At 30.2% G+C, this 12,647-nt stretch overlaps 8 protein-coding genes across 8 annotated transcripts; 5 read left to right on the top strand and 3 right to left on the bottom strand. All coding sequences in view use genetic code 12, as the record gives it.

Moving 5' to 3' along the window:
• Nucleotides 1-271: 271 nt before the first annotated feature.
• Nucleotides 272-1,165, top strand: CD36_34840 (S-formylglutathione hydrolase, putative; the record flags this gene model as incomplete). Its single annotated transcript, XM_002422388.1, has 1 exon — nt 272-1,165. One exon carries the CDS (start codon nt 272-274, stop codon nt 1,163-1,165), a length of 894 nt encoding a protein of 297 aa, XP_002422433.1.
• A 24-nt stretch (nt 1,166-1,189) lies between these two features.
• CD36_34830 (conserved hypothetical protein) lies at nt 1,190-2,344 on the bottom strand (the record flags this gene model as incomplete). Its single annotated transcript, XM_002422387.1, has 1 exon — nt 1,190-2,344. The coding sequence occupies one exon, from the start codon at nt 2,342-2,344 to the stop codon at nt 1,190-1,192; it is 1,155 nt and encodes a 384-aa protein (XP_002422432.1).
• A 500-nt stretch (nt 2,345-2,844) lies between these two features.
• Nucleotides 2,845-4,869, bottom strand: CD36_34820 (actin assembly factor, putative; the record flags this gene model as incomplete). Its single annotated transcript, XM_002422386.1, has 1 exon — nt 2,845-4,869. One exon carries the CDS (start codon nt 4,867-4,869, stop codon nt 2,845-2,847), a length of 2,025 nt encoding a protein of 674 aa, XP_002422431.1.
• A 325-nt stretch (nt 4,870-5,194) lies between these two features.
• Nucleotides 5,195-5,389, top strand: CD36_34817 (translation machinery-associated protein, putative; the record flags this gene model as incomplete). The annotated part of the gene is made up of 1 exon (XM_002422385.1): nt 5,195-5,389. One exon carries the CDS (start codon nt 5,195-5,197, stop codon nt 5,387-5,389), a length of 195 nt encoding a protein of 64 aa, XP_002422430.1.
• Nucleotides 5,390-6,539: 1,150 nt separating this feature from the next.
• On the top strand, nt 6,540-7,064 carry CD36_34815 (mitochondrial intermembrane space protein, putative; the record flags this gene model as incomplete). The annotated part of the gene is made up of 1 exon (XM_002422384.1): nt 6,540-7,064. One exon carries the CDS (start codon nt 6,540-6,542, stop codon nt 7,062-7,064), a length of 525 nt encoding a protein of 174 aa, XP_002422429.1.
• A 1,372-nt stretch (nt 7,065-8,436) lies between these two features.
• CD36_34810 (conserved hypothetical protein) lies at nt 8,437-9,573 on the top strand (the record flags this gene model as incomplete). The annotated part of the gene is made up of 1 exon (XM_002422383.1): nt 8,437-9,573. One exon carries the CDS (start codon nt 8,437-8,439, stop codon nt 9,571-9,573), a length of 1,137 nt encoding a protein of 378 aa, XP_002422428.1.
• Nucleotides 9,574-10,497: 924 nt separating this feature from the next.
• On the top strand, nt 10,498-10,980 carry CD36_34807 (prefoldin subunit, putative; the record flags this gene model as incomplete). Its single annotated transcript, XM_002422382.1, has 1 exon — nt 10,498-10,980. One exon carries the CDS (start codon nt 10,498-10,500, stop codon nt 10,978-10,980), a length of 483 nt encoding a protein of 160 aa, XP_002422427.1.
• A 95-nt stretch (nt 10,981-11,075) lies between these two features.
• CD36_34805 (ubiquinone biosynthesis protein, mitochondrial precursor, putative) lies at nt 11,076-11,888 on the bottom strand (the record flags this gene model as incomplete). The annotated part of the gene is made up of 1 exon (XM_002422381.1): nt 11,076-11,888. One exon carries the CDS (start codon nt 11,886-11,888, stop codon nt 11,076-11,078), a length of 813 nt encoding a protein of 270 aa, XP_002422426.1.
• Nucleotides 11,889-12,647: the final 759 nt, after the last annotated feature.

Here is a 12,647-nt window from a genome sequence, read left to right as displayed (position 1 = left end):
TAGTTTATCAACCACAACCACAACTAAAAAGGACCAATCCGGAAATGTTTTCCTAATGGAGTTAAGATTTGCGCGTAATCGTTGTATGGAAAACAACGCCCGAAAAAAATTAATTCCCATTGAGATCTTTTTGATGATTGCTCAAAGACTCCTTCACCCAACACATATAAATAAAACTATTTGCCATTCCTCAATCTTACTTGGGTATTCTTCTTTCCAATTTCATATTTACTTCTTGTCTTTATTAAATACACACATATAACCAGTCAATATGTCATTTAAAACAAATGCAACTATTACTCAATTTGGAGGTATTTTACATAAATTATCTCATGATTCAACTTTAACCAAAACCCCAATGGATGTCAATGTTTTCATCCCACCCATTAATCCTAATGCCACCAAAGAGAAAATCCCGGTATTAGTTTATCTTTCTGGATTAACTTGTACACCACAAAATGCTACTGAAAAATCATTTTTCCAATATTGGGCTAGTAAATATGGATTTGCTATTATTTTCCCTGATACATCACCAAGAGGAGCAAAAATTGTTGGTGAAGATGATTCATGGGATTTTGGTACTGGAGCAGGATTTTATGTTGATGCTACTCAATCTCCATGGAATAAAAATTATCAAATGTATTCATATATTCATAAAGAATTATTAAATAAATTGAGTGAAAAATTTATTGAATTAGATTTTGATAATAATATTGGTATTACTGGTCATTCAATGGGAGGAATGGGAGCATTAGTTGGATTTTTAACTCAACCTAAAAAATATAAATCAATTAGTGCTTTTGCTCCGATTAGTAATCCAAGTATTGTTCAATGGGGTGAAAAAAATTTTGGTAATTATTTAGGGATTGATAATAAACAAGATTGGTATAAATATGATCCTACACATTTAATTAAACAATATACAAAAAATCATGATTATTTGCCAACAATTTTAATTCATCAAGGTTTGAATGATAATTTTTATGTTGATCAATTAAAACCAGAAAATTTTGTTAAAGCAGCAAATGAAGCAAATTATAAAGGTGGTGTTGATTTAAGATTGGTTGATGGTTATGATCATCTGTATTTTTTCATTAGTTCATTTGTTGAAGAACATGCTAAACATCATGCCAAATATTTAGGATTAATAACTTCTTCTGAATAGCTAACCACGGTTATAAATCCGAATTTATAAAGATATTTTATTAATAAATGTTTCATACCATTTCAATTTTTTTTCATTATTATTGATGGATTTATAAATAGTTATTGCTAATTCACTTAATTTTATAGCTTGATTAATGATTCCTTTATTATATCTGATTATTTCATCATCATGAATATTTCTATCAAGCATTAAATCAACAATAAAATTATCAATTAATTGAACAAGATTTAATTGTAAATTATTTATTTCATCGATTGTTTTACCAGAAATTGGAATTACATTTGATTTAGGTAATGATGATTTTTTAAATGATGAAATTAATAATTTAATTAATTCAATTTTTTTGACCCATATAAGAGAATATTCTGATAATTCTTTGACATCTATAGTTGATTGAAGTGAATTGTCTTCTTCTTCTTCTTCATCATCTTCCTCCTCCTCTTCATCATCATCATCATCACTGAGTCCAAATGGATCATCTTCAATTTCTTTTGGATTATTAGCCCATGTTACAAATTCTTCAAATCCATCTTCAAGTATTGATATACTTTGTTTGATTTTGGTGGTAAGTAATCCTAAATCTCCTTCATTTAATAATTTATCTAATGAATCACAATTTGACCATATTTTCCCAACACTTATTAATCTTCCCGAATCATCATCGTCATTGTCATTGTCATTGTCATTGTCATTATCATCATCCTTATCCTTCTCATTATCTCCATTATTGATAATATTTATCAATTCTTGATTCAATTCAATTATCGATGAAAATAATGATTTTATTTGATCAATAATTTCATCATAAAATATTTTGGAAATTTTTTTAGTTGTTAAATTTTGTTGTTCATTTTCAAGTTGAATAATTATCGATATTATTAATACTAAAGTTTCCGATAATTTTTCTAATGTATTATAAGCAACATTAGGATCTTTAAATAAATTTGATGGTTTAAAAATTATCCCAACTTTTGTAGTATGAGCTTTAATTAATTTAATCAATTTAATTAACTCTTGTTGAGGATTTTCAATCGTGGTGGTCGTGGTGGTGTTGTTTCCATTGATTTGATTAAATTGATTAATGGTTATACTTTGAATCCAAAATTCAGTTGCTTGTTTAAATGATTGTAATAACTTTTTCAAATCATCTTGAGTTTTAGGTTCAGTAACTGTCATGATAAAGCCTAGGGCGGGGGAGGGGGAGGGGGGGGGAGGTATTAATTATAATAAAAGGTTGATGGTATAAAAATGGAAGATTTTTTAATTAAATTGAAATTGTAAATTTTTTTTTTTTTTTTTTTTTTTGGTTTGGTTTGGTTTGGTTTGGTTTGTCAATCTCTCATCTCATCTTGAATGTTCTAGGTTCCAAGAATTTACAAATCACCATTAGCAAAACTTTATGACATATTTAAGGTTGAGTAACTTTTGGGTAGATCTATAACAAGAATGGGTCAACAATCGTAATAGAGAATATACTTCTTCAGTGACTATAGTTCTATGAGACATACACAAATATGCTGTCAAACTTCTTCTTGTTAATATTGTTATAATTATTGAATAAGTTTATATTTATTTAAGGGTTCAAAAAGGGAACTTGTGTTTTTTTTTTCAATGTAATGACTATGCAGAAATACATATATATATATATATGTATAGACCTCTTACATTCTCTTGACTCACCAATCATCATCATCTTCATCATCACTTTGAGCAACTTTTTCTTTCCTCTTGTTTAATGCTGAAGCTAAAGCATCAGCTAAACTAGCCGGTGGTGCATTAACAGAGGTATCGGAATTGGAATTAATTTGTGGACTCTCACCTTTAGCTTCTTGTAATAATACACTAGGTTTTTCTAATTGAGATTTATCAGTTTTTTTCAACATTCCAATACCGGCACCTCTAATTGATGCCAAAAGAGCATCTCTTCCTGCATCTCCTGTTGCTTCAGAAATTCCACCACCACTATCACCACCACTTGTAGAGCTTGACATATCTGGCATTGGTGGGGCTGGTGGTGGTGGTGGAGGAGCTGGTATTGTTGCTGGTACTGACGTTCCTGTCAGTTGGGTTGTTTGATTCATTTGAGGTGGTAATGGAGGCGCTGGTGGTGGAGGTGGAGGTTGAGGCACCGAACTGGTTGCTGCTTGAGGTGATTGTTGTTGAGGTATTGCAATAGGCGGTCTAGCTTGTTGAGGTAATGTAGGTGGTAATGGCGGTGCTGGAGGTGGTGGTGGTGGTGGAGATATAGCTGTAGTAATATTCTCCCTTGATGGAATTGATGGATATTGTTGTCCTTGTGGTGGTGATTGAGGTGACTGTGGTAAACTTTGTGGTGAGGTTTGTGGTAATTGCATTGGTGCTCTGGCAGCTCTTGGAGGAGGTGGTGGTGGAACTGGTCCTCTTGTGGCTCTCGGTGGTGGTGCAGGTGGTGGCGGTGCATTATTAGTTCTTGGTGGCAATCCAGGAGTATTTCTAGGTGGTAATCCAGGTTGATTGGTTCCTGCTCGTGGAGGTGGTGCCGGTGGTGTTGCTCTTGCTGGAGGTGGAGGTGGGACTTGATGAGCAGAATGGTTTGGTGCTTGTGGAGATACTGGCGAGAATGGCGATGGAACAGTTGGTAATGGTTTATCATTAGATTGAGGACCGCCATTTGGTGGTAATGATGTATGGCTTACTGGGGGTACAACTGCTGTTGATGGAGGTAATCTAAATCTAGATTTTGCTGGTGTTATTTCATGAGATTCTGTTTCATGTGCAGGTGTAGGTGTAGATGTAGGTGATGGAGAATAAGAAGGCTCTTTCGATTCATTCAGTGAATAATGGTCAATTCTTGATGCAGTGGTTGTTGTATCTGTTATTGGATGTTGCTGTGATGCTGCCGCTGCTTCAGGTGGTGGTGGTGGTGGCGGCGGTGCTTTTTTGTGTTTTGAAGTTGACGATGAAGATGATGCTGTTGAGGCAATTCTCGAAGGTTCAGTCATTGTATGTTCAACTTCATGACGTTTCTGAAATTTTCTAGGAATTGGAGGTTCTAATCCAACTAAAGGACCACCTTGTTGAGTAATATAATCTTTAATAAATTGTCTATTATCAGCAATCATATCTTCAGTAATTCCTGCTGCTTCCAATTCGGCATATAATGATCTCCATTCTGGTGGTGGTACATCATCATAATATAATATTCCTTTTGTTCTTCTTTGTCGTTGAGCAGTATTTACATCCATAAATTCTCCTCTTGGACCCGGGATTTGATGATTATTATTTGATCCAACTCTTTCTTTCAAAGCAATAGCACTTTTATTCTTTACCGTGGCATTAGATCCATATTTTTGTCGAGTAGTTACTCGTTTATAAAAATGACTAGCATCATTAGTATCTTCAAATAATAATCCTACTAAACATTGTTCAATTTCAAATGTATGGAAATATTTCCGATCTTGATTATATTCAAAATTAACATATAATTCTTGATCCCATATAACTCCTCTATGACCAATAATATCAACCAATTTTAAAAAAAATGTATGACCTACTAAATCATCTACTAATGCAATTGCTCCTACTAATCCAGTATAAACCCATTTGGTGGGATCGGGATAAGCAATATATAATCGTGCCACCGTTGCATCGATGATTTTATTGTTTGCTTTGGGAATTGCACGTTTGACTTTTTCTTTATCTTGAGTAGTTAATATCCCCATTTGTAAGTTTGTGAAATTGTGGGTTTGTTAATAATAAATGTGGTGGGGGGGAGGAAGGAAATGATTGTTTAAACAGTTGATGAAAATAAAAGTTAACAGTTCGTTGATTATGAAATATGAAAGGAAAAAGAATGGAAAAGAGAGGTAGTGTGAGCAAGCATAACATTTCATTCACCACCACCACCACCATCATCATCATCATCACCAAAAAAGAAAACTCAGCCAAAAAAAAAAAAAAAAAATACTTACAGTTGTAATTTGTTTAGTTTTATATATATATATATATATATCTTCAACTCACCCTTCAATTGTGATTATTTTAAATATGTCTGGACGTCAAGGAGGTAAAGCTAAACCATTAAAGGCACCAAAGAAGAAACAACAAGAATTTGATGAAGATGATGCTGCTTTTAAAGCTAAGCAAAAAGCTGATGCTGCTGCTAAAAAAGCCATGGCAGAAAAGGCCAAGAAAGGTGGTCCATTAGTTGGAGGTGGTATCAAGAAAAGTGGTAAAAAATAGATTTATTAAAGAATAACTTTTGGACATAGTTTGAAGATAAAGCCAATTGGGAAAATATACTAAATCAATGGCATACATCCACTTAAATGATAGATGGCATTTGTTATTTCCATTTTTTTTTCTATATCTTCTGATGTATAATATAGATGTTTTATTAATTTCATGATTGAAAATAAGTAAATTAAAAAAAAAAAAGAAAAAAGGGAACTCTTCTTGGTTCGTTATAAGTCAATTTGATATTGGTAAATAAGAACCAAATAAAAAAATACAAAAGCGACCAGGGAGAGGCTCGAACTCTCGATCTTGAGATGTCGTGGTACAAAATCCGTTAAAGTGAATTTTTTACAAGTAACAGTCTCACGCCTTAGCCAACTTGGCCACCCAGTCCTTTTGATGACTTCTGAAAAGTCTGCGTTAACCATATCAGTGAGCTATACTCATTTCAGATTATAGTGTTAAAGTTTTACTTTAAGATTGGAATAAAAAGGAGGAAAATGAGTAGTATTGCCATTCATTTAAGTAGAAGTTCATTCCATATCCAAAATAATTACAAATTAGCGAATATAAGAAGATTGTTCACAGGGTCTTTCTTTTTTTTTTTTTCAATAATTTTTGGCTAAGAATTTTGACATAAAAATATTTACTGGAGAATTCTTTCTTACCCTGTGGTACCTTTTTATTAATCAAATAATACTTTACTAAGGTAAGAACAAATAAGTGAAAAATAAAAAAAAAAAAGCTTTCTGATTGTTTAGATAGTGGGATATATTTTAATTCCCAGGTTATCCGGGGTTAGGAAGTTAATTGATTGTTTGTTACAAACTCGGCAAATTGGATTGGTTGAAAAAAAAAAATTGAAACTGGTGTGATTAAAAATTTGATTGATTGATTACACATTGAAAAAAAATAAAAAAGAAAGAAAAATTTCACCCCCCTTCAAAATTTCTTTCAAAAATTACATTTTATTTACAAGTCTTTCAAGAAAGGTTAATAACTAATCTATCAATCTCATCAATATATAAAGAGTTATATCTCCATCTACACCTACACTTTAAGTGAATTTATTACACCAAAAAAAACTTATCTCCCCTCCCACCTATTGACGAAAAATACACCATCGCCCCCTCCAACCGTCCCCCCCCCTTTTATAATGGTACTTTATTTTGAGAATAAACATCAATTTAAATTTGATTTTGAAACTACAAGTTTAGCTTATTTCAATAGATATCCTAATCCTTATGCTAAACATGTATTATCAATAGATACAATTGAATCATATATTGATAATCAAGGTCAATTATGTACCACAAGATTAATTGTTAAAACTGGTCGATTACCAAATTTTATTAAACCTATATTAGGTAATAGTTTAAATTCTTGGATTATTGAAAAAACTATAATTAATCGTCATGAAAAAACTTTGGTTTCTTATACTAGTAATCTTGATCATCGGAAATTTATTCGAGTTGAAGAATATCTTAAATATAAAGGCACACAAAGTGAAAATGGTTATGGATTGACAAATTTAGAGAGTAAAGTGAAATTTAGTTCAAATTTATTTGGATTTAAACAAAAAATTGAACAATGGAGTCATAAAAAATTTTCTACAAATATTAAAAATTCTCGTGAAGGATTACAATATGTTATGATGAAATTAAAACAACGAAGTTATTAATGAATTATTATCAGACAAATAAAAAAAAAACAAAGGATTAATTCAATTCCATTCAATTTAAACCTCATCTCATAATAGAATTTTAGTTGAATTAGGAGCTGGAGCCAAATTTAGGCAAGTTAATGTTGATATGACAGTGAAATGATTGATTGATTGATTTATTTACTATGGGCGAGGGACAAAAAAAAAAAGAGAAAAATTGGGATAAATATTGTATATTATATGGAAATAACAATAATTGGCTTATAAGTAAAACTTAGCAAAACTAAGCAACATTAACAACAGAAGAAGAACAAGAAGAAGAAATGATTGAAACATCTAAAATCTTTACCTGTATATACATGTTTAATTTAATGAGTATACGAAATCTTTGATTTATAAGTTAAAGTGTAAGCAAATAATGATAAAATAATTGTTGTTGTTGTTGTTGTTGTTGTTGTCGTTGATAGTTGTTAATCTTTAACCCTTGCACGTGACTCAAAAATAAAGTTTTTGTCATTTTTTTACATTTTGCGACAATTCAGATAAAAGTATTTTGCGACATTACCTTTATTTTTGACAAGTATTTAAAAATGCATTTACTTAGAAGGAATGAAAGAAATGAACAGTTGAATTAAGTTAACAACAACAATTATTTCTTTTTTTTTGATTCAAATTGTTGTTTAAGATCAATTTATAGTTTTCAATATTCGCCTTTTTATCGTGTTTTGTTTGTCTAACTTAATTGTTTAATCTTGATTATTAATGTTTTTCTTTAGTCTTATTTATTACTCGAGAAGTTTTGTTTGTTCGGTTAAGATCAACAACTAACAATTGTAGTTATATTATTTGGCCGGGGGGGGGGGACGGGGGTTGAAAGTGATTTACAAAAATTTGAAATAATACAAAAACTGTGGATACGATAAGGATAGGAGAACTGGAGTGTGGATTGAATTTATAATTGAACAAATAATCCAAACTAAAAAGAAAATCCCGATAAACTGAAGTTAAAAGAGAAATAAGCAAGTGAAGGAAGAGCCTATAGTGGTAGTAAGGTTTATCTTTAGGGAAAGGGGAAACAATTGGATTAGTAAAACAGAGAAAAAGAGAGAGAGAGAGAGAGAGTGTGTGTGTGTGTGACACAATCTAATTAAACAGCAACAACAAAAATATTATAGATAGATAAGTAAAAAATATATACACCACACACGCAATACACGTATCTATTATAACTCACAAGACTTTTTAAACATATATACAATTTTAACTTGTGTTTCCTTTTTTTATCATTCAACCAACCAATAACGAATAAACCAATCTCATATTTAATCTTAATCTCGGAGGAAGAAAAGTAGGAATTATTTATAAAGTCAAATTCAAGCAATAATTCATTATGGTAAAGAATCACCTAGCAACGGCAACTGATACCACAACTACCACCACCAACACCACCATGGATAACACGTTTCTATCTAATAAACCCAGACGTAAATCAACATCATCATCAATAAAGAATCATCATCACCATTATTATCACCACCACCACAATAATTCTAAATCATTATCTTTATCATTATCACCTAACAATTTAACAAATTTATCATCATTATCATTATCTCGACCAAAACCAACCATGATTAAAAGAAGAAATTCATCATTTGCTAATTCTACTTCACCTTGGTATAGACGTAATTCTTTTTTATCATTATCAATGATTCAAGATGAAAATTTCCAAGTTTATGAAAATCTGAAATATTATACTAATGAAATTTATAATATTATATCATTAAAACAATGTCAAGGATTTATATTTAATCAAGATTTATTTGCTACTCCTTTTCAACAACTGAGAAGTTTAGCAATTGAAAGAAAAACTAAACGATTAAATAAAGAGAAGAAAATGAAATTATTGCTGTTACAACTGCAACTGCAACTGTTGCTGTTGCTACGAAATGATGATGATTGTTTAAGAAGACATAGTAGTTATCATCCTAATGATATCAGACCAAGATTTGTTATTGTTGATGATAAAAGAAATAATATTGATAATGATAGTGCCATAATTGATGATGATGAAGAAGAAGAAGAGGGGGAGAAGGAAGAGAAGGAGGAGAAAGAACAAACGAAAGGGGAAGATGAAGTTATGATGGATGTGGATATGGAAGAAAAGAATAATATTAATGACAAGGATGAGAAACAACAAGAACAAGAACATGAACAAGAACATGAACAAGAACATGATAGATCAGTTATTTTCAATAATGATGATAACGATGGTGATGTTATTGAATTTGAAGATAATAATAATGATGCTATGCTGGTAGATTCAATTAATTCTATTGATTTAGATGATTCAGATGATGAACTAGAAGAAGAAGAAGAAGATGATGAAGAAACTAGTCACAATAGTCATGCCGATGATTATGAAGAAATGGAAGGATATGGTGGTGATAATAATAATCGAAGATATAAAGTACCAGTTACAGAAATTATTATTAATGAAAATGATAATAATATTTTCCCCGAATAAGAAGAAGAAGAAGAAGAAGAAGAAGAGCCAAATCCATATTCACTATCTTCCCCTATTTTCATTCCATATCCGAATGCCTTTTTTTTTTGCAATCCCTTCCAAAGAAACCCAGAAATAGAAATTAATTTATTATTATTGTTAGTATTCTTCAAAGTCTGATTTTTGCATATCATGAAACAAACCAACATACATACAAACTGTTGGTTATTGTTGTTGTTGGGTTTGGGTTGGGTCGGGTCATTTTTAAGTTTTCAGCTACATAATGCAATGAAATAAGGGAGGCAGGTAAGTAGGTAAATAGGCGTATATAAGGCGTTATTGTTATTGTTATTATTATTATTATTATAATATATATATCCTTGTTGTTATTTCTGCTAATTGTACATTATAGAGTTTATTCATGTTAAGAAAGGGAGTTGCCTCTTTAGTTGTTCTTGTTGTTGCTGTTAATAGAAGTCATTCATACAGTATATATTAACCTTAAGGAAAGTATTAACGAGACCAAAACAAAAGAGAAAGAGAAAGGGAATGAAATGAAATAGAAATAAGAATAGAAATAGAAGCAAGCAAGAAGAAGAAGAAGGAAGAAGTGATGTTGTAAGAAGATTAAATGTGAAATGTGAAATAAGTTCGTTAAAAATTTCATCACTAAATTTTTTTTTTTGTTTTTGACACGACACGACCCAAAATGTTCTTTCTTCTTGAAAAAAATTGTTGCTGCTGCTGCTACTGCTGCCCTTTAAATTTCTTTCTCATTCAATCATTCAATCATAAATATATAAACCCCCTTCCTTTTCTTCCTCTTTCATCATCAAGTTTTACTATCATTTCTTTCCTCCCTTCTTTAATTTCATTTTGCAAATTCATTCTACAATTTTTTTGATACCCCCCCAACTACCCCCTTACTTTCCTTTCCTTTTTACAATGCTGACTAGTACTACTACTAAACCATCAACACAACCTACATCATTTGAAGAAGAACTTGAAGTGAAAAGACGTGAACTTGAATATTTATCAACTAATTTTTCTCGTAATCAAAGTATATTAGGTCAATATATTGGATTAAGAAGTAAATTAGAAAATCAATATCAAGAGAATTTAATTGTTAAACAAGAATTTGAAGATTTATATCTTGATAGTGAAGATGAAGAAACTATTGAAGAACAAGAAGAAAGAATTAAAAATGATGAAGAAAGTTATAAAATTTATAAATTAATTGGACCAGTTTTATTACCACAAAGTTTTGATGAATGTAATTTAAATGTTGATAAAAGAATTGAATTTATTCAAAATGATATTAAACGACTTGATAAACAAATTAATGATCAACAATTAAAAATTAATGATATTAAAAATCAATTAATGAATATAAGTCATGAAATTGCCAATAGTGCCATAAATAGATAAACCAAAAACATACAATATAATATACATATACATATATATATACATACATATATATATATTTACTTTATTCTATTTATCTTTATTTTAACCTTTGGTTAACCTCTGGTTAATTGAGATTTAATTAAATTAATTAAACTAATAGTATTAAACCCAATCCATTGTTCAATATTATTATAACCATTACCTAATTTTTGTAAATCATAAATTCTTTTTTTAACAAACAGTTTAGTTAATTTGAAATCTTTTGTTGTATCATTTAACATAAATAATTCTGAACTAACATAAATTGAAGCAATACCTAATCGTTTACTGTACCAATTAAAATCATGAGATTTATCACCCAGATAATAAGCTAAATCATCACTTAATTGATATAATTCATTTAAACCTTGACTTAAATTATAAGGTAATATTAATTGACTAATTCCATTAGTTTTCAATTGATGTAAAATTGGTTCATTATAAGATAATCTAACATTAATTAATTCAATTAATTTTTCCTCATATGATTGAGTATTAGAAAATGGATTGGTTTGAATATATTTTTCTAAATTATACCGTTGTAATTTTAACCAATGAATCATTAATTGCAATTCTAATGAATTATTTCCTGGTTTAGTTGTGAAAAGAGAATTCATTGAATCAGGATATTTCAATTGTTTAATGGCTTCAGTAATACATTTAGATTGAAATCCATATTCAGGAATATATTTAATTGCTGTAGTTAATATTTGATCATCAATTTTAGAATTATCAATTGTGTTAATGTTTATATGATCTTGTGAATGATATGAACGATAAGCAACACCACCAAAGGTTGTGGTTGTAGTAGATGTTGTTAATAAAGTTTTGAGTGGTATTGAATTGGAGAGTTTGAATGTACGAGATAATAATATTAACAGCAGCATATTTTTGATTAACGAGTAAATAAAGATGATGGCGGGTGTTGTTGTTGTTGTTGGAAACTATTCAATAAAATTACTCTAAAGGAAGGTAGGTGGTGATGGGTATTTGTTGTTGTTCTAATTCAATGAATGAAAGTTATAACGAATGAAAAAGGAAAAAGGAAAAATATTTTTATTATGCAAAAGACACTACTACTTCGTTTAACTTAGCAGAGACAACGAGAGAGAAATTATTATTTGGATCGTATGATTTAATACTCACTGACCAATTCAATTCAATTCAGTTCAATTCAATACTCTCTGCAAAAGTATCCACATAATAGCCACAAATTACTGTTACTTACTTACTACCTGGTAATTAATACTCTTCAAATATACAATAACCTCTCTTGTTCCTTCTTCTTCTTCTTCTTCTGGCTTGCTTGAACTAATTTTTAATCTAGATCAAAATAGAATTTAAACCAAAATGCAAGTTGACAAAACATGTCATTTGACTATACTATACTAGACGTGTCTTAATCTACGTCATCATCATCAATCAATAATATTATTTTATTATTTTAGTAATGAACCTCGAAGAATTTAAAAAATTTCAGGGATTAAAATCGGGTTACTAGGTTAAACTTACCAAGTAATTAATTAGTTGAACGAAAGGACGGACGGAAAGAGTAAGGTGAGGCGGAGAATGTTGAACGCCTCAAACTTTGTTTTTTCATTTCATTTCAGGAGAGGCCAGAGAGAGGGGGCCAAGAAGGAAGGAAA

The sequence above is a fragment of the Candida dubliniensis genome, chromosome R (genome assembly GCF_000026945.1).
Source record: "Candida dubliniensis CD36 chromosome R, complete sequence".
Lineage (NCBI taxonomy): Eukaryota > Fungi > Ascomycota > Pichiomycetes > Serinales > Debaryomycetaceae > Candida > Candida dubliniensis.
Note: the sequence above shows the minus strand (reverse complement) of the source record. Positions and strands in the feature narration are given on the sequence as shown.